Source organism: Felis catus, chromosome F1 (genome assembly GCF_018350175.1).
Source record: "Felis catus isolate Fca126 chromosome F1, F.catus_Fca126_mat1.0, whole genome shotgun sequence".
Taxonomy (NCBI): Eukaryota; Metazoa; Chordata; class Mammalia; order Carnivora; family Felidae; genus Felis; species Felis catus.
In genome coordinates, this window is record NC_058384.1 from 64,091,776 (window position 1) to 64,115,923 (window position 24,148).

General features: G+C 47.5%; 1 protein-coding gene across 2 annotated transcripts in view; it reads left to right on the forward strand.

Annotated features, from left to right (window-relative positions):
* Positions 1 to 20,785, forward strand: part of CD84 (CD84 molecule) — a 28,139-nt gene extending 7,354 nt beyond the window's left edge. Inside the window, exons 2-8 of one of the 2 annotated variants that reach the window (XM_006943037.5) lie at positions 3,871 to 4,218; positions 10,322 to 10,573; positions 10,944 to 11,063; positions 11,714 to 11,746; positions 12,779 to 12,876; positions 13,515 to 13,574; positions 15,509 to 20,785. In XM_006943037.5, coding sequence (XP_006943099.1) covers positions 3,871 to 4,218; positions 10,322 to 10,573; positions 10,944 to 11,063; positions 11,714 to 11,746; positions 12,779 to 12,876; positions 13,515 to 13,574; positions 15,509 to 15,574 — 977 coding nt within the window. In that variant the 3' untranslated portion in view covers positions 15,575 to 20,785. The remainder of the gene's footprint in view (positions 1 to 3,870; positions 4,219 to 10,321; positions 10,574 to 10,943; positions 11,064 to 11,713; positions 11,747 to 12,778; positions 12,877 to 13,514; positions 13,575 to 15,508) is intronic. The other variant, XM_045048699.1, reaches the window with a different exon arrangement.
* The last annotated feature ends 3,363 nt before the right edge of the window (positions 20,786 to 24,148 follow it).

The window sequence follows — 24,148 nt, forward strand, 5'->3', positions numbered from 1 at the left end:
TCACAAATACATCACTCAGGCTGATTTCAAGGAACTTGCCACGTATGTTTCCTTCTAGGTTTTATGGTTTCAGGTCTTACATCCAAGACTTCGATCCATTTTGAGTTCATCTTTATGGTATAAAATAGTGGTCCAGTTTCATTCTTTTGTGTGTGGCTGTTCAGTTTTCCCAGCATCATTTAGTGAGGAGATTGTCCTGTCTCTATTATATGCCCTTGGTTTCTTTGTCCGAAATTAATTGACCATATATATGTAGACACCTCTTCTATTTTAAGACAAAATCAAATAAATTAGTTTTACCTAATTCTGTAGCTACCATTCTATTTTATCCCCTTTCTTTCATGATCAGGATTTTCCACTTTTTACCACTTATTCTATTCTCAGTCCTCTAGACTCTGGCCTCCAGTTGAATCATCTTACTTGCACTACATGCTTAAAGGCCATCAACAACCTGCTAATGGACAAACCCAAGGTCTATTTTCAGTCTTTATTCCACTTGAACACTCTGAATCACTAAACATCTGTTCTTGAGACTCTTTCTCCTCTTGGGTTCCATGATATTGTCCAGTGTTGGTGCCTCTCTTGCCACTCGGTCTATTTAGGGTTTTTTGGTAGTGCCTCCTCTATGGCTGTGAGCACTGTTCACAAAGCAACCTTGGACTTCAGCCTTACTCTTCTTGAGTGGCTCACCTCTCCTTCCATCCCTTCCTCTTTGCGGATGATTCCCAAACCACATAGATTTCAGTTTAATGGCAAGTGACAGTTCTCAAAAAGAAGAGTGGCTTAAAGAAAGAAGTTTATTTCTTGCTCATCTGAAAAAGTCTGGAGCTGGCAGTTCCATTGACTGAATAGTTGACAAAGTTGTGAGGGATACTTTTTCAGCCTTCCTGATCCACTGTCCTCAGCACTTGGCTTCCTCTTCTTGATACAAAATGTGTGTCTAAGATCCGGCTGTCATAACATCCCAGCCTGCAAGAAGCAAGGAAGAGATGGAGAGAGCAAAACGCCCTCTTCTTAAAGACACAGAAGTCGTATACAACACTTCCACTCTCATCCCCTTGACCTGAACTTACTCATATGACCAAAGTTAGCTAGCAGAGCACCGGGCAATATAATCTTTATCCTGAGTGACCATATCCCCTGCTAAAAATTAGGCATTCTCTTGCTAAGAATGAGGCAGAGAACACATATTGGAAATGACGGGCAGATTCTGCCATAGTCCCCAGGCAATACTTTGAGCCCATTCTCCTTCCTTACCTTCCATCCTTCCAACTACTTACTGAGATGGTCCACCATCATCTCAAATTCAATACTTCTGACACTAAATCTGTTTTCTCCTTTGGACTTTTTTCCAGCATAAACTTAGCGTTCCAGTATCTATCAGTTTTCACTGACACAAAGTAGACGCCCACAAACGTATTGTTGAGCGGTTGAATTCTCTCAGATTCCTCCTTATTCCTTGCCTTTCTTTGCGTGACCTCTCAAATTCCGCACTTCCTTTCCATTCGCATTTTCACTCTCAGGTTCATGTGCAGATGGCTACAATGGCCTCCAAGAGGGTCTCTCAAGCCCAGCTTCTCTTTCCTCTTATTCTTCCTACACATCATTACTGTAGTACTAGGACGCAAAAATATCATTTTAATCTTCATTCTCGAAAACTTTAATAGTTCCCCTCTGTGGTATAAGCTGCCTCATATCTAAACCAGATACATATCTCCACCTTATCTCTTTCTACCCCGTTATGCAAATCCATATTCATGCAACCCACACGCATGTTTTTCTGCTTCAGAACTTTTATTCAGGGCCCAAAGACCCGAGACACCCCCCCTTCCCCTTTTTATGCAGTAAAATTCTATTCCCTCTTTCAAGGTCCTCCTCAAATTCTGCTTTCTCTAAAAGGTTTTCCCGAACCTCTGTAGCTCAGTGATCTCTCCCTTCTTTAGATTCCTACTGTAATTACTGTCTCTACCATTCACTTGAATTTACCATTTACTACCTCATTTTTCAAAGGAGAGTTATGTGTATCTGTGTGTCTGTGATCTGGTTTGCTGATCGCTAATTAGGTAGCACAGGTTCTAGAGTTATTATTTCCATTCTACGGATAAAGCAACCGAGACCCAGAAAGGTTTTGTGACTTTGTGAGGTTGTCCGGCTGATACGCTGCAGGGCCAGCGCCTACATCTTCAGCTGCCTTATCTTTCCACTCCATGCGGTGCGTGGTGGCCACCTCTCTGAGACCACAGCTGGAGGGTCTGAAGGTGGCAGAGGCCGTGTCGGGTGCGTGTGTGAGCCCTGGGCCTTTCCTTAGCGAGCCTGGGATCCTCACGAGCTCCACCTACCTACCCGTGCGCCTGCCTCATCACCATATGATACACCGGCATCACTTCCGGAGCAACTTGCTCTGGGGGCGAAATCGTGTTTGAAAAACAGCATCACACACCCTCCACTCTGTGGTGGCACAATTACCATGAACTCTAGCCCTGGCTCATCTTCACAAACTGCCTCCACACTCCTGGGGTTGGAAGAGAGAAACCACATCCTGTTCTCACATGTAACTGGAATCTACAGACCAGACGAGCACTTGAGTGCGAGGGCTTGACTTTAAAAAGGTCATGGGATATCTGGCCCCAAGTGCACAACCCAGTGCAACACGGAGACATCCGCACCCTTGTTCAAATCATATTAAGAATTTCAAGGTTGGGGCGCCTGGGCAGCCCCACTGGTTGAGCGTCCAACTCTTGATTCCGGCTCAAGTCATGATCCCAGGGTCGTGGGATCGAGTCCCGATTCGCTCTCTCTCCCTCCCTCTGCCTCTCTCCCCAGCTCATGATCTCTTTCTCTAAAATAAAAAGACAACAAGGAAAATCATAACGAAGAGAAAATACATCGACAGGACTGGACTGCATTTATGGAAAGAATCGATGTATAAGCGGAGCCTCACAGCTCAAATCTGTATTGTTCGAGAGCCCACTAAATATTTTGTATCTGAGCATCTGTGGGTCTCTGATCAACACTGATCTCTTCCTTTAACTGTAAAAAAAGAACAGGAACTTTATCAATTTTTACTCGCCACTGTATCCCCCAGCTCCCTACATTATGCTCAGCAAACATGGGTATTGTAAATGTGATTAATGAATACCTGCTGTAGTATCTAGAATAAAGCTGACTTTGAATAAATACATGCATTCGTTCACAAATGTATGAATGAATAAATGAATTTTGCTTACTTCAGAAGTGGTTCCCAGAGATTCCAGGCAACACAGAGGTGAATTCCATTTATTAATTCATTCCACGAATATTTTCTAAGCACCCACTACATGTCATGGACTCTTCCAGAGACTGGAGATTTAGAAGTGAACAAAAAAGACCTCTCCCTATCACCAGCCTGGGGAATATTTACTCCAGAGCCTCTAAAGCGCTCTCTGCCAGTATCTTCCCAGAATAAAGGCATAAATGTAACTTTCTTTTTGCAGAGACCACAGCAGCCAGGCTCTGTGTCACCTCTTCCATCCTTGGCAATATGATCTGGGGAAAAGAAAGACATTTAATTCTCGAACCTTCTGGAGGTTTATGGTCGTCATCCCTCAAATCTCTTAGAGATGTGGGTCTGTAAGTTTAGACAAACGTTTCTGATGAAATAGATCCCTTGAAACTCACTGGAAACTTAGTTTTTGAATGAGAACCCTTTAGCCAATTTAGCCATCATAACATTATATGCAGAGTAGAATATCTAAAAAAAAAAAAAAAAAGGAAGAAAAACTTCCAGAAGCTGGATGAGCTGTATCTGGGGCGGATCCTCAGGGAGGCTCAAGTCTGGGGAATTCCCAAAGGTACAGTCAGATGGCTATGGTTTTCTTTGTATGTCCCCAGGTCTGGAAGCAGCTGGGAGTGACACAGACATCCTGCCGGTGACTGGGATCCTGGGGGAGTCGGTCACTTTCCCCCTAAACATCCAACAACCGCAGCAAGTTATCAACATCGCTTGGAATTCTGAGACGTCTGTTGCTTTCGTCACGCCAGGAGACCCAGGAACAGCACCCAAAGTCACCGTGACCCACCAACATTACAATGACCGAATAAATGTCTCCCGCCAGAACTACAACCTGGAGATCAGTAATCTGGGGGTGGAAGATTCGGGCATCTACAGGGCTGACATAAATCTGAAGATGGCTGAAACGACGGTCACAACCACCAGGCGTTACAACCTGCAAGTCTATCGTAAGTTGCAGGAGCCCAGGGGGCTTGTTTTGTTTTGCAAATTTGCTTCATTTCTGACAATTGGCTTCCCTAAATCTTTTTGCCCTTGTACATGCTTGTATAAACACATTAATGCTAACAAAGAGGAGATGCCTTTTCTTGTTTCTAGCCACGGAATCTTCAATCAGCGGTGTGTCCCATGGGCCTGATTTTTCTTTCCTATAAAATGCGACTAATCATACTATTCACTTCCCACAGTCACTGAGAGGATCAAGGGAGATAGGGCATGGAAAGTACTCTTTTTTTTCTTTTTTAAAAGTGTTTATTTATTTTTGAGAGAGAGAAAGACAGAGACAGAGAGTGGAGGGGTGGGTGCAGAGAGAGAAGGAGACACAGAATCTGAAGGAGGCTCCAGGCTCTGAGCCATCAGCACAGACCCCGACGCAGGACTCAAACTCACAGACTGCGAGATCATGACCTCAGCCGAAGTCGGACGCTCAACCGACTGAGCCACCCAGGCGCCCCACCTTTTGGTCTTCATAGGTCATTGTAACTTCTTTTTAATGCTTATTTTTGAGGTGTGGGAGGGGCAGAGAGAGAGGGGGACAGAGAATCCTAAGCAGGCTCTGTGCTGACGGCAGCAAGCCCGATGTGAGGCTCGAACTCATGAGCTGTGAGATTGTGACCTGAACCAAAGTCAAATGCTGGAAAGTACTTTAAAAAAAAAAACAAAACACACACTTTTTATTTTAAAATAAGTGTAGATGCATTGCGAGGTGTAAGGAACTGTACTGGAAGGTTCTGTGTGCCCTTCACCCAGCCTCTCCCAGTGGTAACATCTGATGCAATTGTGATACGATATCAAAACCAGGAAGCTGACAATGTACATCTATGGAGCCTGTTCACGTGTGAGTATACACGTAGCTTGCATGGGGCAACCGCTATCACGGTGAAGGTACTTAACTGTACCATGGCGACAAGACTCCCTCAGTCCTTCCTGGTCATCCCTCCCCAATTCCTGGGAGATGCCCATCCCTTCCTCCCATCTATCCTTCTGTGATTTCACGAATGTTACAGAGATGGACCTCGTGTGGCATGTGTGCTTTTGAGATTGGTTGTTTTTTCGCTCAGCATAATGTACTTCTGAGTCATCCTAATTATTGCAGGCCTCAATAGTTTATATCTGTTTATTGCTGGATAGTATTCCCTTGTATGGATGTACTAGGTTGGTTCTCCATTCCATCGATCAAGGGACATTTTAGTTGATTCCACTGTGGAGCGATTACGAACACAGCGGCCATGCACATTCACGCACAAGTTTCTGCATGAAACAAGTTTGTGTTTCTCCGGGATAAATGCCCAAGAATGAAAACATATGGTAAATCCATTTTTCTTTCTTTTTTTTTTCTTTAAAAAATGTTTATTGTGACAGGGGGCGCCTGGGTGGCTCAGTCGGTTAAGCGTCCGACTTCGGCTCAGGTCGTGATCTCACGGCTCCCGAGTTCACGTTTCGGATTCTGTCTCCCTGCTTCGGATACTGTCTCCCTCTCTCTCTGCCCTTCCCCCGCTGGCTCTGGCTCTCACTCGCTCTCAAAAATAAATAAACATTAAAAAAATTTATTTTGATAAAATAGACATAACATTTAATATTTTAACCATTTTTAAGTGTACTGTTCAGTAACATTACCTACATTCACAGTGCTGTACAACCACCGCCATTAGCGTCTCCAGAACTTTCTTCTCTCTTTTAAATAGCTCTATTTTTAGAGAAGTTTAAGGTTCAGAGAAGAACTGAGTAGGAAGTACAGGGAGCTCCCATACGCACCTTGCCCTCCCGGCACACACACATGACCTCCCCACACCCCACCCCCAGCACATACACATGACTTCCCCACCCCCCACCCCTGGCACACACACATTACCTCCCCCATGATCAGCATACCCACCAGCGGTGCATTTGTTACAGTGAAAATGTACATAAAGTCATCATCACCACCCAAAGTCCAAAGTTTACATCAGGGTTCACTCTTGGTGTGGTACATGTGACTCTTGAGTATTTGAAATGTGGTGAGCCCAAAGTGAGATGTACTATAAGTGTAAAAGGCACACCAGATTTCCAAGTCTCAGCACCAAAAAAAGAAGCTAAGATACCCCATTAATAATTTTTATGTTGGTTAGCGGTTAAGATAACATTTCGGCTATATTAGGTTAAGGAAAATACATTACTAAAATTAATATAATTCATTTTCACTATTAATGTGACTATTAGAAACATTTTAATTACAAAAGTGATTCCCTTTTACAGTGAATTACAATAGTTTTGTTTCTATTGAGCAGCCGTAATTTCTAGCATGCATCATCCTTGAGCCATGTCTCAAGGATTTCACCATCCACCTGCTCACGGCAGAAGAACACAGACATGTGGCTAAGCCACACTGTGATAGATAGATACCATTCAGGTATATAGTTAAGCCACCGAATTCAAGTTCCACAAAGGCGGGGACTTTGTATATGAAGTCCATCCCTGTATCCCTAGCACCTACCCTGTCAGGCACATGGTGGGTGCTTCAGAAATAGGTGTTCAATGAAAGAATGAATGACGCATAATAAATCCCAGGTCCCAACACAGTGGCGGACAATTGTAAGTGCTCAATTCATACAGCATGATTGAATCAGGTTGTATCCGGATGGAAGGCATAGTGGAAAGGGCATCAATGCTGACATTGGATCTCTTGCCAGTTGTGTGACTTCAGCCAAGTTGTTTACCCTCTCTGGGCTTCCATGTCCTCATCTGTAGAATGTAGCTTATAACAGGTGTGATTAAATGAGAGAGCGCCTAGGATAGCCCATGCCTTACAGTTGATGCCTAATGACTAGTCATTATTAACTTTTTAACCCTTAGTCCTTATTTTAAATTCTAATTATGAAGGGCTTCCTAGACGGAGGAGGCTCTGGATTGGGCACGCGTAACACAGTCAAAGAACCGCACCCTGCCGTGGACACTTTAGAAAATATCTGGTTCATTCAAGAACTTTGGTTGGGAAACTAAAGAAGGTGTTCAATTTCAAGACGTTTGTTTTCATCTTTTTATGTTTAGTTTTACCCACTCGATCTTTGGAAGGTATTATGCCACCTGCGGTTAGGACAGACCACGGGAAAGTCTCGGAGAAAGTCAGATTGCCCACATACCAAAATCTGTACCTTTTAGGGAGGTAGCTGAGCAGATGAAGAGAAGGGAACTGACATTTATTGAACTCTCTGTGTCTGGCATTCTACCACCTAATTTTTAAAAATATAGAGAAATCACACATATTTAGGCAATACATGCACAGAGAGAAAGACAATACAGTGCATTGTAACTCTTCCTTCTCCAAGGCAGTCATTGTTGCTAGTTGATTTTGATTTTCCCATAGATAATTAATGTAGATGGATAGATAGATGATAGATAGATAGATAGACATTTGGGTGTTAGAGTGTTCTTTGTTTCTTTATTTTTTAATTTTTTAATTTTTTTCAATATATGAAATTTATTGTCAAATTGGTTTCCATACAACACCCAGTGCTCATCCCAAAAGTAGAGTGTTCTTTATATACAACAGCTCATTCAGTCCTCACAACAAACAACACTGGCAGGAACAAAGCATCCTCGTGTTGTAAATGACAGAGTGAAGGTTCAGTGAAGCTGTATGTGTCCTCACTCTAGAAAGCAGTAGAGCCTGGTTAGACAGAGGTCTCCAGTGGCTTTCCCACTCCCGACCACAGCTCTGACCTCTGCCCAGCAGCTTGGTTCTGGTAACCTCTCTGTTCCTGCTGAAAAAAAAACGAGATAGGCTCTTATTCATTACCAGTCCTCCCCACTTCAACACCCAGCAAAAAAAAAAAAAAAAAAAATGGTCTTTCTAAAAATAAGTAAATACCAAGCAGAGACTTCAACATTCTTGTAAATCAAGTTTCTAAAGACACACACACACACACACACACACACACACACAGGCTTATTTTTTTTGCTATATACATCTGTACCTGTCACCTTCATAGCTCATCAAGGTTACTTCAAACTTGTTGGGAGTTTTTTCGTAAGTCACCACTAATTCTGCTCTGGAATAGACCCCTCTGAGAGGACCCCTCTGCTTAGGACCAGGGTTTCTGGTGAGGTTGGAGTAAGAAGCCTTTACAGCTTCTTACTTCCCATAGTCTCCCTCACATGCACAGACAACTTTAGAAACACCACATGAATTAGAAAGCTACATGCCGGTTCCTTCTGAGCCCTTCCCACGTGACTATGGTGGAAGGAAAAAACCCAGCACCGCAGCTTGGCCAAGCATGAACTAAATTTACCAACTCTGAATGTGGGCGTTTTCTTATCTGCTGGTAAAAGAGAGAAGATCTTCCCCCTTCCTTCTGCTGGCCCCAGATAGCTCTTACTTCAAACTAAATATAAATTGTTCTTCAGTTAACCCTTTCCTAGCCTACAACTTGTACAGTTTACCTTTTGAGTGCTTTGGTAAAAACATTTTTTTTTTCAGTGAACTTTTTAAAGAGATTGTAACTGAAGGGCACTTGTTGGGATGAGCACTGGGTGTTGTATGGAAACCAATTTGTCAATAAATTATATTAAAAATAAATACAAATAAAAGAGGCATAGAGTCAACTCCCCCCAAAAAGAGAGAGAGAGAGACTGTAACTTTTCACCATGGGCACTTCAAAACAAAACAAAACAACTTAATGAAAATACACCAGAAAACAGAGTTAAAAAAACCTCTTTAAATGCTTACTTATTTCTTTTGAGAGAGAGGAAGTGTGAGTGGGGGAGGGGCAGAGAGAGAGAGAGAGAGAGAGAGAGAAAGACAGAGAGAGAGAGAGAATCCCAAGCAGGCTACTCGCTGTCAGCACAGAACCCAACTCGGGGCTCAATCCCACAGACTGTGAGATCGTAACCTGAGCCGAAATCAAGAGTCGGTTGCTTAACAGACTGAGCCACCCAGGTGCCCCCCCAAATGTTTTTAAAGACTGTTTCGTGCAGTGGGGTGCTGATAAATGTTCAGCGGGTTCTCGATGACCCGTATGTGCGTGCTCACACGCAGAGATTTTATTGACACAGAGGACGTGCGACAATTTCATAAATGATAATAAAATATACAGCAGTCTTTATTGTAAATCCAATAGAGCCAATTATATTTGCAGATGCTTCCACAGATTTTTGCTGGACATTTATGCCACTCAACCTATGTTGCAATCGATGAAGAAGCCAACAGGAATATTGGTTGGTATTTTCGTTACATTAACCGATGAGGAAAAAGTGATTCAACAAACTCATTACAGAGCTTCGCTTGCACATCGATGTGCGCAACTTCTGAATTGGATAACAGTTTTCAGACGCCGGAAGAAGATTTCCTCGTTTTTTGGTGCTGTTCACAATGCAATGGCTGCAGACTGGAGGCATTTTTCAGCCGAATCTGCTTTAGTAATCCTTCTCCTACTGTTTTCTTCCGTCCAGAGTGACCATCAGCAACGCAGTTGGTCCAGCCCAAGTTTATAACCTTGGCCAATTTCTGCAGTGTAAATATCCCCATTGCGCGTGGCTCATGTTAAGACAGGCAGAATTGGGAAGACTTTGTAAAGCGTGACAAAAGACAGATACGACAGATGTGAGTAACTTTTAGAGCACAGATAATTGTAATTGTCCAAAAAAAAAAAAAAGAAAGCGGTGAGTTTTGAGTATGTATTAGCTTTTTTAAAAAATGCAATGTAGTTCTTTGTAAGTTTTTATGATTTAATTTTTCATGATGGCTGTGTTTCACCGCCCTCTTGAAAAAATTTCTGGAGGCGCCTCGGTGGCTTAAGTCGGTTAAGTGTCCAACTTCGACTCAGGTCAAGATCTCATGGTTCGTGAATTCGAGCCCCCCACTGGGCTCTGTGCTGACATCTCGGAGCCTGGAGCCTGCTTCGGATTCTGTGTCTCCCTCTCTTCGTGTCCCTCCCCCGCTCCCACTCTCTCTCTCTCAAAAATAAATAAACATTAAAAACATTTTAAAAACATTTCTGAAGATTTAACAGTTGGCTCTCACAGGCTGGTATAGGCTGGCTCCAGCTTACCACGGACACATGCGTTTTCCCCTCCCAGGTCGGCTTGGGAAGCCAAAGATTACTCAGAGTTCAATGGCATCTGTCAACAGCACCTGTAATGTCACACTGACATGTTCTGTGGAAGAGGAAGAAAAGAATGTCACATACAGTTGGAGCCCCTTGGGGGAAGAGGGTAATGTCGTTCGAATCTTCCAGACCCCTGACAACCAAGAGCTGACTTACACGTGTACGGCCTGGAACCCTGTCAGCAACAGCTCCGACTCCATCTTGGCCCGACAGCTCTGTGCAGGTGAACAGCTCTGTCCGTCTCTCCTTAGCTTCCTAGCGGCGAGGCCTGAACTGGGCCTCGTTCCCCAGCGGAGTGTCCCTCCCTCACGCCAGGCCCGGTCTCCAGGGACATCTCCCCCCAGGAGGACCTGTCAAAGAGCCCAAAGCTGTCCGAGATAGGCCAGGCACTTGGGGTGTTCCGGAGGTCGCCCCCGCTTGGCCCTCTGATTCCGTGTCTAATCCTGACCTTCGATAGCAGAAAGGAGAGTTTCCCTTGGAGCTTTGGCACCCCCCCCTGGAGGGGACCCCATTTTTGATAGTGCCCCTGAGTGGGGGCAAGCCCGTTAGCCTATTTCCTGAGAGCCAAGTCTCCTTGTGTCTTCTGTTTCCAGACGCGGCAGCGGGCCTCCGTCCCCGCCACACTGGGCTGCTGAGCGGGCTGGCCGTGCTCTTTCTGTTAGTTGTCATTGTGCCTTCAGTGCTTCTGTGCCTTCTGTGCAAAAGAGGACAAGGTAAGATTTTTCCAGAAGGTAAAGTGTGGAAACGCACCTTCCTTCTTCCTGGGGCTGGAGTCATTTATCCAAGGTGGTGTGGAGAGGTCCTCTGTTCCAGGGAACCTGCCTTCCTCTGAGCCCCACCCCACCACCTCCAGTGATGACCCCTCGTCCTGGATGCCAGTGCCCTGAGTGCGCTTCAGAATCTCTTCCTGAGGTCGCCGGTTTCTGGTGGGCTCAGAATTTGGGTTTGAGTTGAGTACTGCACTTAAGAGGCTGTGCTTCACGGGATAGGTGTCTTTACCTCTTTGGCTCAGTGCTGTCAACACGTGAGATGAGATCTGAACTAGAGGGTTTCCAGGGTCACTTCCAATTCCATTTTGTCTAAGACCTTTGGAGAGTCATTGAGGGACATGTACTAACTTTGCATTCCATGGTCATCGCTAGGTACCTCTGGATCCTTCTGGATCCTTCTGTGAGTGTGCCATTCGCAACTCAGAAACCCTGATCTTGGGGTCCCAGAGGATCATTATACCCTCCTGTGCCTCCCAACCCCACCATCTCCCGAAACCTTCCTTCCCCACCAATCCTAATAACAAGCCTGGATGTAGAGAGGCCCCACCTCTGCCTCCATGTTCCTTGACTCTCCTTTGGGTCTGATTCCTTAGGTTCCTACCTGAAGACCTCCAGGAAGAACTCTGGTAAGTTCTCAGCCACGCAGTTCCCCCTGGATGACAACTGGGAGAGATGAGTTCACGGCAGATTGCTTAAGACTCAGCTTCTGCTTTGCAGACCGTCTGGGCGGAAGGTCCCAGGTGCGCTGGAGTATGAAGGCCCTAGATGCTGAGGCCCTAGATTCTGGCCATCTCTTTTTAACTTCACCGTGAAGTGTTCCAAGGAGAGGAACACACTGGGGTGAATGCCTTTAACAGCTCAGGAATTCTTAAGAGTAGGGACTGGTCTCTCTCATCTTTGCCTCTCCGTGGCCTCAGACACAGCCCAGAGCACAGAGGGAGCTTAGGAAGTGTTTGACCGTGTAGATCTATCAAGCGACCATGCGTGGATTTTTGTTGTTTATTTATTTTGGGGGCGGGCAGGGGAAGGGCAGAGAGAGGGAGGGAGACAGAGGATCTGCGGTGGGCTCTGGGCTGAGAACGGAGAGCCTCATGCGGGGCTGGAACTTAGGAAGCGCAGGATCATGACCTGGGCCAGAGTTGGACGCTTAGCCCACTGAGCCACCCCGGGGCCCTACAACAGCGCATGTTTATAGAGTGTCTTCTATGTGCTTAACGTTGAGGTGGTAACAGTGAAGGAGCCCAAAACAGTGTCTAACTAGAGAGAATCAATCTGGTTGAAGAACCAAGACCTCACGGGAAGAGGCAGTTGGCCAGCCAGGCGGTCAGCACAAAGTGCCAGAGACGCCCTGGGAGGAGGAGGTCCTCTGCCGGCCCACTCGGGGCTGGGAGAATGTCGTCAGCCTAATGTGGACCCTAGAGCAAGCAGGGTCCCCACGGAGCCCTGGGTGAGCGAGGCCCCGGGCCAGTGCCTCCCACAACACGTGAAATCCCCAGAAGACAGAGAGGCACTCCAAGGACCCGAGCATCCGTCTCAGGACAGTGGGAGCCATTTGACCCTTTAGGGCTTTATCCGAAAAAAGAGAACATTACAATAGCTCATCTCTAGACTCCAGCCACCTGTCACACCCTGCGCTCCTCTGTTTATTTGTGACACAGATGCCATCTCTAGGAAAACAATATACGCTTACGTCATGGTCACGAGAGATGCCCCACCAGCAGAGGGCAGAATCTATGATGAAATCCCCCAGTCCAAGGTGAGCTGATACTACTCATGGGCCACTCCCCCCCCCCCCACATACCCCCGGGAGTCGGGGAACAACAGGTCAAGGATCTGGAGTCTCCAACCAAGAATCGTCATGTCAGGAAAATGATGCCAGGAGCCCCTCCACGAGGACAGGAACATGGTCAACTGTCACCCCATGGCGGCCTCCAGGGCTGGAGGCCATCAGCTTCCACATGGGGGCCTGGCTGTGGATGAGGCGAGAGGCTTCCTTAGGGATGGAGCACCTTCCATGGGGGACCTGGTGTGAGATGAGGGCTACTAGGTGGCCACTGGCACAGGAACAGGGGGCTAAGGGGCCTCCAAGGGCACAGAACTGAAAGGTCCCCTTGAACTCAACTTCCTGTTCTGGCTGCAGCACAGCCCCTCCTCCCATTGGCCATTCACCCGCCTGCCCCTCCCTCACCTCCCCATACCCGACCCTGACCCTCTCCGACGCTGGATGGAACCAGAGCTGAGGCGGGGGGTTGGGGGCCCTGAGGGGGTTGGGGGTTGGGGGTGGCTGACTAGTGACACGGGAGCAGGGGGCAGGAGGCGGGGCAGAAGCAGGAAGGGGAACTCGAGAGGTTTTCGCCTGGGCCCCTCACTGAGGGGAAGATGGGTGTTTTACAGGAGCGCCCCGCCAAGGAGGAGCCCGTGAACGGGATTTATTCCACACTGCAGTCTGAGAAGGTGAATCCTTGTGTTTTTATTTCTGTGGTCCCGTGCTCCAGCAAGTGCTCCGGCCACTCTGCTGTACCCTGCCCACCCCACCAGGGGCCAGCGGGTACCCTCGGTCCCCTTCTCTGTACTTCCCGAGACTAAGTGCCCAGGGCCTTGGTCTGCAGGTATCTCTCGCATGAGTCCTGCTCCCCAGGTCCACGGCCATCCGACAGCTGGCCTGCGTGTAAATGCAGGAGCCTCTGAACTCTGGTGTGGAAACGCCAGCCTCTAGAGCACCTGGGGCCATACCAGCTCACAGGGTAAAAATTAGAGAAACCAGGTGCCCCCCTCTGGACAGACACAGACCCACACCAGTCACCCAGACCGGCAAGTAGAACACAGGCTGAATTTCAGTTCCACATTCCCTACATCCGGTGGACTTTTACAGTATGCAACCCGTACAACAATCTGCGACAGAGCAGTGACACTCACAGGGCCCCGGGCCTCAGTGTCCTGCTCTGGAACACACAAAGAGGAGAGGTAGGTCCTGTGCTGTGACAGGACTTCCAGTCTGGGGGATGTCACTGTCTGAGGATCCTTTTTCGCTATAGTCAGAAGGACAGATTAGAGGTCTCTTGGCGAATCAAATGTTTTGTTAGTGTGCCTGTTGAGCAGCTGGGCAAAATCATCGTAAGAGATCCGTATGAACCTGGGGAGTCTAGGGGAAAGGGAGAAGAGTGAGGCAATGAGAACAAATCAAGAGCGGGAGGGAATATTAGGAAATTGGCTACAGTGGATCGGGAGTAAGAATTAAGCGCTGAACCGGTAGGGCGTCTGGGAGTTTGCAAGAGAACTCCGTGCACGGGTCAGTTGGGGTGTAAAGATAAGCCGGTGTCTTGGAGAATGAGACAGAAGGACCCCTTCTTCCTCAGTGCTCGGGAGCAGGAAAGAGGGAGGGGGAAGTGAAGGGGCGACTGAGGAAAGAAGGAGGGAAGGGGAAGGAGAAGCGGGCAGTGAGGGGCAGGGTGGCCGCCTGTTTGAGCCGGGATCGGAAGGACAGCGGGAGGACATGGGTGATGATATGGGCCGGGACAGGTCAGAGGAATCGATCAGGGCTTCCCGGCCCGCGGCATCTTGAAGCGTGTCCTCTGGACCAGGTGGACGGAGGTTAGGAATTGGTCCCTACGTCCTTTGAAAATTCTTTTTTCCTCCTGGGCCCGCTTTATTTGGGAGCGGGCTGGGGAGGGCTGCGGATCTGCCGGGCCCAAAGCAGAGCTCACACCTGCCAGTTCCACACTGGAGCACTCTCACCGTGGCCTTAGTCCCACGCGCGGCTCACTTCCCTTGAGAACACGGGACCCTTCACGGATCAGGCAGTAGGGGAGGTCGGTGGTCAGAATGTCAGGACTAAGGGCCCGTGCCATGTTCTCTTGGGGGATCTGGGGGGGGTTGCCAGTGGGGGAGTGGGGAGTCCTGGGAACCCCCGGTGGCGAAGCCGCCAGCCCCAAGCCCAAGCCCTACCCCCAAGGCTAAGACTCCGCCAGCCGGTGGGAAGGTTGCCTACAGAGCTCCCTGCCATCAGACCACAGGACACTAGTGGCAGTGACCCTCCGCTGTGTGAGGTGCAATTATGGGGGTTCAGAAGGAGCTGGTGCTCCGCTGCGAACCAGGAATACTGGTAGTTTGAGCCTACGATCAAAATCAGAGCGAATACCCCCCCTTCCCGCCTGCTGCTTTTGTGTGGGCCACGCACTTGATTGCACAAGGGCTTCCAAGAGGGAGACTGGAGCAGAGGCAAGGGACCCAGTAGAGGGCAGAACCCTGCTGGCCCAGATTCCGCCAGCACCAGGGAAACGGAGGTACCTCCCTGTGCCCTCTACAGAACCATCCTGGGTGCCGCCCGGGGCTGGGGTTCCCCAGCGGCAGCTCACGGTTAACCTGTCGCTCCATCTCCTCGTACGCAGATGGGGAAGACCAACACTCAGGACGGCAAACCTCCTGCGACTTCAACCTATGAAAATGTGATCTAGGCTCCTGGACGGCATTCACTCTACGGACACTGAGCTTCCCACATCATGTGTTCCAGCAGATGCCCCAGACCCAGACTCCCTCTGTTCGGATCTTACCTGGAGATAGCAAACCATCACCCCAATACGGGACTTTTCGTGACTGGAGGTGATGACCCTTCCCAGCAACCCCGTATGTAGAAAGGATTGATGTTTCGCGCACCGCCTGGGACGCCCTGACCACGCTCAGTGTCCGGGAGGGGCCCCGGTGCACGGCCTCCACGGTCCACGCAGCACCTTGGGCAAATTAGGCAAAAACCCCCTTTTCCGGAGGCGGATACAGCCCCTCCCAAGTGTGTGGCTTGGCAAGCAGAGGGTGGGCTGCATTTCAGCCTCCTCTTGCCCCTCTGCCCGGGAACTTTTGTGCAGGGGACAGCTGGCTGGACCAGCCCAACCAACCACATGTGACGGTGTCGCCTGGGAAGCCATGGGAGGGGTAGCTCTCCGCTGTGCAGACGCACCCTCCAAACGGGGTGGTGGAAAGTGGTCTTTCTGTAGGGACGAGGTGGTCGGGGCATATTTCTTCGGGCTGTACTTCAGAAGCCTTTTCAGCTTTTCTTTCTAGCCAAGCTTTCCACGTGACTGGGCGCTTGAGTGCCCAGATATTAACATTATTCTAGGGGTATCCACGAGGGTGTTCCTGGATGAGATTAACATTTGGATTAGTAGACCGAGTAAAGTAGGTTAATCCCCACTCCAGTACGGGCGCCCGTCACCAAATCCATCAAGAGCCTGGGTAGAAGAAGAAGGCAGAGTAAAGGAGGATTCGTTCTCTCTGCCTGACCGTCTTGGAGCTGGGACATCAGTGCTCCTGCCCTAGGATTTGGATTTGGATTTGGACTGGAGCTTCCACCATCAGCTCTCCAGCTGGCTGACTGCAGACCTGGGGATTTCTCAGTCTTCATCACCACTCAAGCCAGCTCCTTGTTGTAGATATCGCTTTCCTGTTGGCCCCGTTTCTCTGCAGAGCCAGACTAACACCTATTCCAAGCAGCCTCAGCAAGAAGAGACCATACCCAGTATCCTACTGGCCAAAAGGAATTGACGGGCTATATTTCTGGCACTTTAGGAGAACTGAGTACAACCCAACCATCGAAACGATCTCCAGTCAAATTAATCATGGCTTTTTAAAACTCCTTTCCCCCCTGGGTCCTCAGTTCTTTCTGCCCCACAGCATACGTCATTATTTGTTTCCCTCCACGCTGTATACGCTTAGGGGCAGGATCCATGACGTCATGACATTAAAGAGTGACCACGAGAGATGAGAGTGTCAGTCACTCGTGCCTCCACCGCCCCAAACACCATGCCTTGGGCCCTGATGTGAATAAATGCGACTGAATAGAATTGAAAATGACCAGCCAGCTCAAATGGAAGGTACACGTTGCAAGTGTGGATAGACAGAAGCCAATACGAGTGGCGGCATCCGATCATGGCAAGCGTTAAATGTCAGAAGGCAGACGTCGGTGTACGGCCATGGGGGTGGGGGGGAGACTTTCAGAGTTAGACCAACGTACACATGAACTGAAGCAGTGAACCAGGTGTGAGGTGAGAGGCAGTCACCCTAGGGAGACACGTGAAGGAAGAAATAAAGAGACTTGTCCTAAGGATGGAGAAGCCCCAAAGTGACATTCAACAGACCCTAAAATAGAAGCATGTCTCACCTTCCCCTGAGTTGAGGGACCCCTCCTGAACGTCGCCCTTCTCCAACCCGCCCCGCCTCTCCCTGGTGCGCTCAGCCAGTCAAATTGCTAGTGTCCTAGAGCCCCCCTGGCGAGTGGGGAAGAAGGAAAAGAGCCAGAGGCCAGAGTCCCTTGGGTCTCCCGTGAGAACACGCCGGGAATTCTTCACGTGGCCTTTGGGACTGAGGACCACCGAGCTCCTGTCTCTCACTCTTCCCTTCCTGTGGATCTTCCGATTTATGAAGGTGGAAGCTACTCACCCCATCCCTTCAGGGCTCGGTGTTCAGATTCCGCTTCTGTAAAATGGGGGTGATCTTCATTTCCACAGATTTAAGACGAACTAGATTGTGACCGACGGGTCTATGCAACTATTCCTTCGATGGAACGGAATCTCGTATCACGCCCAGATGGGCCAGCTTTCCCAAATGGGTGTTGAAATTGAAATCTCGGGGCCCCTAGGTAGCTCAGTCGGATGGACATCTGAGGTCGACTCAAGCCATGATCTCCCAGCTCTTGAATTCGAGCCCCACATTGGGCTCTCTGCCATCAGCACAGAGCCCACTTCGGATCCTCTGTCTCCTTCTCTCTCCGCCCCTCCCCTGCTTGCACTCTCTCTCTCTCTCTCTCTCTCTCTCTCAAAAAGAAATTGAAATCTCAGGGGCAGGGCCCCCTAGTGGCAAGAGAAGGTAAGGCAGCACCTCCCCAGGGGCTTGTGGGTCCACGTGGGCCTTTTCTGTAGAGAACTTGAGAAACAATGCAGGGAATGCCTTTCAGAAAAAGAAAGTGAAGCCGATTTAAAACGGGATGTTTTCAAAAAAAGCTATAGAATGCTCTAAACTACACAGCCCACACGAGAAGAACTTGACTGGGCCACTTTGGAAAACGGGCAAAGGAAAGGCGACCGACCTGTCTGGCATTTCTCAGATTCAGCCCGGAGAAAAGAAATGGCCGGGCCATATTTTCTTCCAGATGCATTACTTTTCTTCTGCTTGACTTTTCCCTGAGTTTTCCTTGATTTGAGTAATTTTTTGCAGAATCATTAGTGACAGTCTCTACTGGCTGTAAAATGAAGTTTGAAGAAGGAGACAGAAGGAAGAAGGGTATTGACTGGTCCCAAAATGCAGGCTTCGATGCTGGAGCGCCTGCGTCGGCATCCTGGTTTCTTGGTTCTGAGACGTCGGGCAATTTAGGCTCACCTCTCTGGGCCTCAGTTTCCCTGCTTGTAAAATGGGGGTAATAACGGCTCCTACCACATAGGGTTGATGTAGGGACTAAATGAGGCTGCCCTGTAAGAACGTGCCTGCAAATTGTTCTTATAGGCCCAACACCTCCATCGGATGCTAACTCTGTACAACAGGGTTCTTGTAGCACAAATGTAGCCGATATTGTGCTAAATTAGTGTTGTGTGCCGAACTCTTAACTCTCAGCCCTCCCACATCAATGCTTGTTCCTTCCATCATTTTGCTTACCACGCTGCCCTCCTCTGCCCCCAGCTCCCCAGCCAGACGACAGAACGGGGCTGGTCCGAATAATAATAATAATGCAAACAGAGAACTCCTGAGGGCGAGAGACCCGGACAGTTCATTAAGGGTTTAGTTTGTGTATCAGCTGCTACACTAGATGCTTTATACTTCATCCAAAATTCACAACAACCCTGTAGAGTAGAAGTTAGTTCTTCTAGGGGCGCCTGGGTGGCTCGGTCGATTGAGCGTCCGACTTTGGTTCAGGTCATGATCTCGCGGTTCGTGAGTTCGAGCCCCGTGTCAGGCTCTGTGCTGACAGCTCAGAGCCTTGAACCTGCTTCGGATTCTGTGTCTTCTTCTCTCTCTGCTCCCCACCCCCCCCCCGCTCTCTCTCTCTCTCTCTCAAAAATGATAAACATTAGAAATTAGTTCTTCTAGTCTCCATTAAGACAGAGGGAATAAATACTTAGCAAAATCAGTCAGCTTGGGAAGACAGGACTTGAAGTCAGGACCCTGTCACCAAGGGTGACTCCCAACACCCAGCACTTTGCTTGACCCTTCATAGGGGGATGACAAAATATTTGTTGAATGACTGCGTACATATAATCGTATTTTAAAGTCACCAAGAGCAGCTCCAAGTAAATGTATTCATGTATTAACTCCATTGTGTGGATAACCATTCAACCCCTCTATTGGGAACACCCATTAAAGAATCTTGCGTGGAGCTCTCCGTCTGCATTTTGGGTAGGGCTGGTTTCACAGCAAACAAGGGATCCAGGTCATAAGCACTTCTGCTGAGTTTCGCAAACCGAGAGAAATAGAGTACGAATTTCCACTATTAATATCAGAAGAATAACAGAAACAGAGGAGGAAGGAAGAATTGTGTGACACTATTTAATAGCTTAAAAACAGCTGTGTACCAGGGAGTCTGGGTGGCTCAGTCAGTTAAGTGACCGGCCCTTGATTTCGGCTCAGGTCATGGTCTCACGGTTTGTGAGTATGAGCCCCGCGTCGGGCTCTGCCCTGATGCCCAGGGCCTGCTTGGGATTCTCTCTCTCTCTGCCCCTCCTCTGCTCGCTCGCTCTCTCTCTCCCTCTCTCTCCAAATAAACAAAAACATTAAAAAAAATTTTTTTTTAAGTATTTAAAAAACCGAGCTGTGTACCTTTAAACTTTCATGACCCGCCATAATCATAATGGCTAACACGGATTAGTACCTACTGTATGCCATTTCCCACCCTGCTGTTTTATGTGTACTAACTCGTTTAAAGCCCACAAGAAACGCTGAAACTCATCGACTCCCTAAAGTGGATGCAGCCCTCCTCCATTTCACAAAGGAAGAAACGGAGTCACAGAAAGGCTAAGCTCGTCCAAGTTAATATTGAAACCAGGATGCCACTCGTGGCCCGCCAGGTCCCGGGGCTGTTTGCGGAACCACTGTGCTCGCTGCCTCCCCAGCCCGCAGCTTCCCAAGGAAGAAAACTTACATTCTTGACTCCAGAGCCCCTCCATCCAAAAGTCACTAGGTCTTGTCAAGGGCAACTCAACCATGTCCCCTCACGCTGCCCAGCTCTCAACACACCCTCCCTCCCGGGGCCCACTCTTCCAGATCATTCCCTATCACTCAGTCCTTTATCGCTATTACCTGGGCTCTCACCACATAATGAGCAATCTCCAAACCACGGGCCTTGTCCTTTGTTTTTCTGCTGAAAAATTTTTCTTGTGGGACCAGACTCCTGAGCAATCTGACCCATCAGAACTTCCAGGCCTTCCTCCTACTTTCTCCCTCGGCTCCAGTCACACGGAAGTACGCGAGTCCATGAACCCACCAGACCCTTTCCTGCTCCACCCCTTTGCCGATGCTGTGTTATCTGCCTGGGGTATGCCTTCGCCCCTTTCCAGCCCTAGCTATTTCATGCTTCAAGGATCAGTCTGAGGACCCCTCTTTGTGCAGGCTTCTAAAACCTCCCACTCAAAGCTAAACATATAGACCCCTTGTAAATTTCCATTAATAAACGATTTGTTGTGCATAAATTTGACTTTGCCAGTGCCTACGAAAGGAGACTACCTCCTCCGTGCCAGCAGGTGAACACAAAGTATCCGATAATGCACGGACTCCTTCTGTGTCTTCCTTGGTTTTGTTTCTCAAGAGAAGACACCAAGCATGTAGGAAAGATACAGGCAAGACTCTGTGGCCTGACAAAGGCCCTGTAAGTCCTCCTCTTAGTGAATCAGTGAACATGGAAGTGGTCTTGAAAGCCCCTAACACACCTCCTAAGTGTTTCTGCAGTCTGTCTAACCTCTTTCATCTACCAGGCGCTGCCGCCATCTTGGTCCCCATCATCTCTTCCTGGACAACAGCGCTTTCCCTCCAACATTCACACTTGTCCCAGCCTGATCCATTCTCTACACCATAGACAGAGTGGTCTTTCCAAACACAAATATGATAGCGGTGGCAGGAGGAACCAGTAGGTTGCTGGTGTGTAGCTTTATATCTGTAGGAGTTCATAAGTTGAAAGTTTATAAGTAGAGGGTGCCTGGGTGGCTCAGTCGGTTAAACATCCGACTCTCGGTTTTGACTCAGGTCATGATCTCACAATTCATGGGTTCGACACCTGCCTCAGGCTCCGCGCTGACAGCTTGGAGCCTGCTTGGGATTCTCTCTCCTTCTTTGCTCGTTCTCTCTGTCTCTCTCTCAAAATAAATAAATAAACTTAAAAATTTTTTGAAATAAAAAAATAAAAAAAAGAAAGTCTGTCAGTAGAGAAAAATCGGAAAAGACATTCAATAATCTAATTCCCCCAAATGTGCCAAGCCCACGTGGCCTTATGAACTAGTTCTACCACCTTCGGTGAAAGGATACTTTCCATGTAATTTTAACTGCTCTGAAGCATAGAAACTTCAAAGTTCATTGAACACCATTAATGTAACACTGATTCCAAACTAGATGAGGATGATTCTCCAAAAAGAAAAAAATAGGGCAGGAATCAGCCTGTGGACAAATCCAGCCTGCCAAGTGTTTTTACATGACCTGTGGCCTAAGAATAGTCTACCATTTTCAAAGATTGAAAAAACTCAAAAGAATAATATTGGTAACATGCAAAAATCATATGAAATTCAAATTCCAGTGTTTATAAATAAAGTTTTATTGGAACACACACAGCGATCATCTGTTTATGTATTGACTGTGGCTGTTACAACAGCCAAGTTGAATAGTTGCAATGGAGACTGTCTGGTTGCACAATGTAAAATATTCACTATCTTGACTTTCAAAGGAAAAAATTGTCAGCTCCTGATAATCTCACTTATAAATATGAATCTTAGAAATCTTAAATCAGAAATTAAGAATAAAAAAATCTTAATTTAAATTTTAATGAATTGAACCAAACAGTGCTATAAAAGAACAAAAAATGCAACCAAGCAGAGTTTATCCCCAGAATGCAAGAATGATTTAAGAAATCTTCTATTGTGGAGCGCCTGGGTGGCGCAGTCGGTTAAGCGTCCGACTTCAGCCAGGTCACGATCTCGCGGTCCGTGAGTTCGAACCCGTGTCAGGCTCTGGGCTGATGGCTTGGAGCCTGGAGCCTGTTTCCGATTCTGTGTCTCCCTCTCTCTCTGCCCCTCCCCCGTTCATGCTCTGTCTCTCTCTGTCCCAAAAATAAATTAAAAAAAAGTTGAAAAAAAATTTAAAAAAAGAAATCTATTGTAATTTACTGCTTAGAAACATTAAAGGGGAGGAGGGGCGCCTGGGTGGCGCAGTCGGTTAAGCGTCCGACTTCAGCCAGGTCACGATCTCGCGGTCTGTGAGTTCGAGCCCCACGTCGGGCTCTGGGCTGATGGCTCAGAGCCTGGAGCCTGTTTCCGATTCTGTGTCTCCCTCTCTCTCTGCCCCTCCCCTGTTCATGCTCTGTCTCTCTCTGTCCCAAAAATAAATAAACGTTGAAAAAAAAAATTTAAAGGGGAGGAAAAAACTATAATAGTCTTGACAGATTCGAAAAAATAGTTCTGATAAAATTCAACAACCACAACTGATTAGGGAAAAAATTAGCAAGCTAAAAATAGAAGGTGTTTCAGTCAATATCCAATCAGAAAAACTGAAACCATGTTAAATATCGAAAACCCAGAAACTGAAACATAAGAAACTGAATACAAAAGTGATAGAAGGGTTTGAGGACTAAAACAGGGAAGATGAGGTTACTTAGCAAGTCCGGGAAGCCATTACCACTCTTGGGGGAATTTTCATTCAGAACCAGTGATGCCCATTCCAGGATGCCAAAAGTCCACACTCCAACCCAAACCATATGAATCTAGGAGCCTAAATTGCCCTACTACTGTGGCTCCCAACATTGGAGTCAGAGCCCACAAATACCACACTGCCAAGACTTCTGGAATGACTGCAGGAACTGCACTGCTAGACCAGGTACCTTGAAGCCATATTCATTTTCCATTATTACTGCCACTGCTGGGGACATTATCAGAAGCCAAGATGAAAAAAACATGTTTCCCTTCTTCCCACCTTCCAGTCTTTCACCAGGACCACCCATTGATACAAGTACAGAATGTACAGAAAGAATATATAATTATTATGTATCCAACCAAGTCGGATTTATTCCTGGAAGGCAAGGATGGTTCAACCTACAAAAACCAATGAATGTAATAGAACACATGATAGAACGAAGAAGGGAAAAACCACACAATCGTCAGAACTTATGCAGAAAAAAAATGGACAAAATTCAACACCCTTTTCATGATTGAAAGCAATCAACAAATTAGGACTACAAGGAAATTTCCTCAACATAATGAAAGCCATGTATTGGTTTGCTAAGGCCGCCATAACAAAGTACCAAAGACTGGGTGGTTTAAACAACGGAAAGGTATTTCCTCATAATCCTGGAGGCTAGAGGTCTGCAGTGAAGATGTCAGCAAAGGCAGTTTATTGTGAGGCCTCTCTCTGGCTTGTAGATGGTTGTCTTCTCCCTGTGTCTTTATATGGTCCTCTCTCTGTGCATGGCTGTGTTCTAATCTCCTCTTCTTACAAAGACATAGGCCATACTGAATGAGCCCACCCATATGACCTTATTATAAATACATTATCTCCAAATTGGGGGTGGGGGGACACATTTCAACCTATGACATTCTGCCTTCTGCATCCCCCAAATCCATGTCCTTTTAACAAGTAAAATGTGCTCACTCCATCCCAACAACCCCAAAGTCTTAACCCATTCCAATATCAACTCTCAGTCCAAAATCTCATCTAAATCTCATCTAAATCAGGTGAAGGAATCTCAAGGTATGATTTATCCTGAGGGGAAAAATCAACTCCAGCTGTGAATCTGTAAAACCGGACAAGTTATATCCTTCCCTAATATAATGGTGAGACAAACAAAGAATAGACAT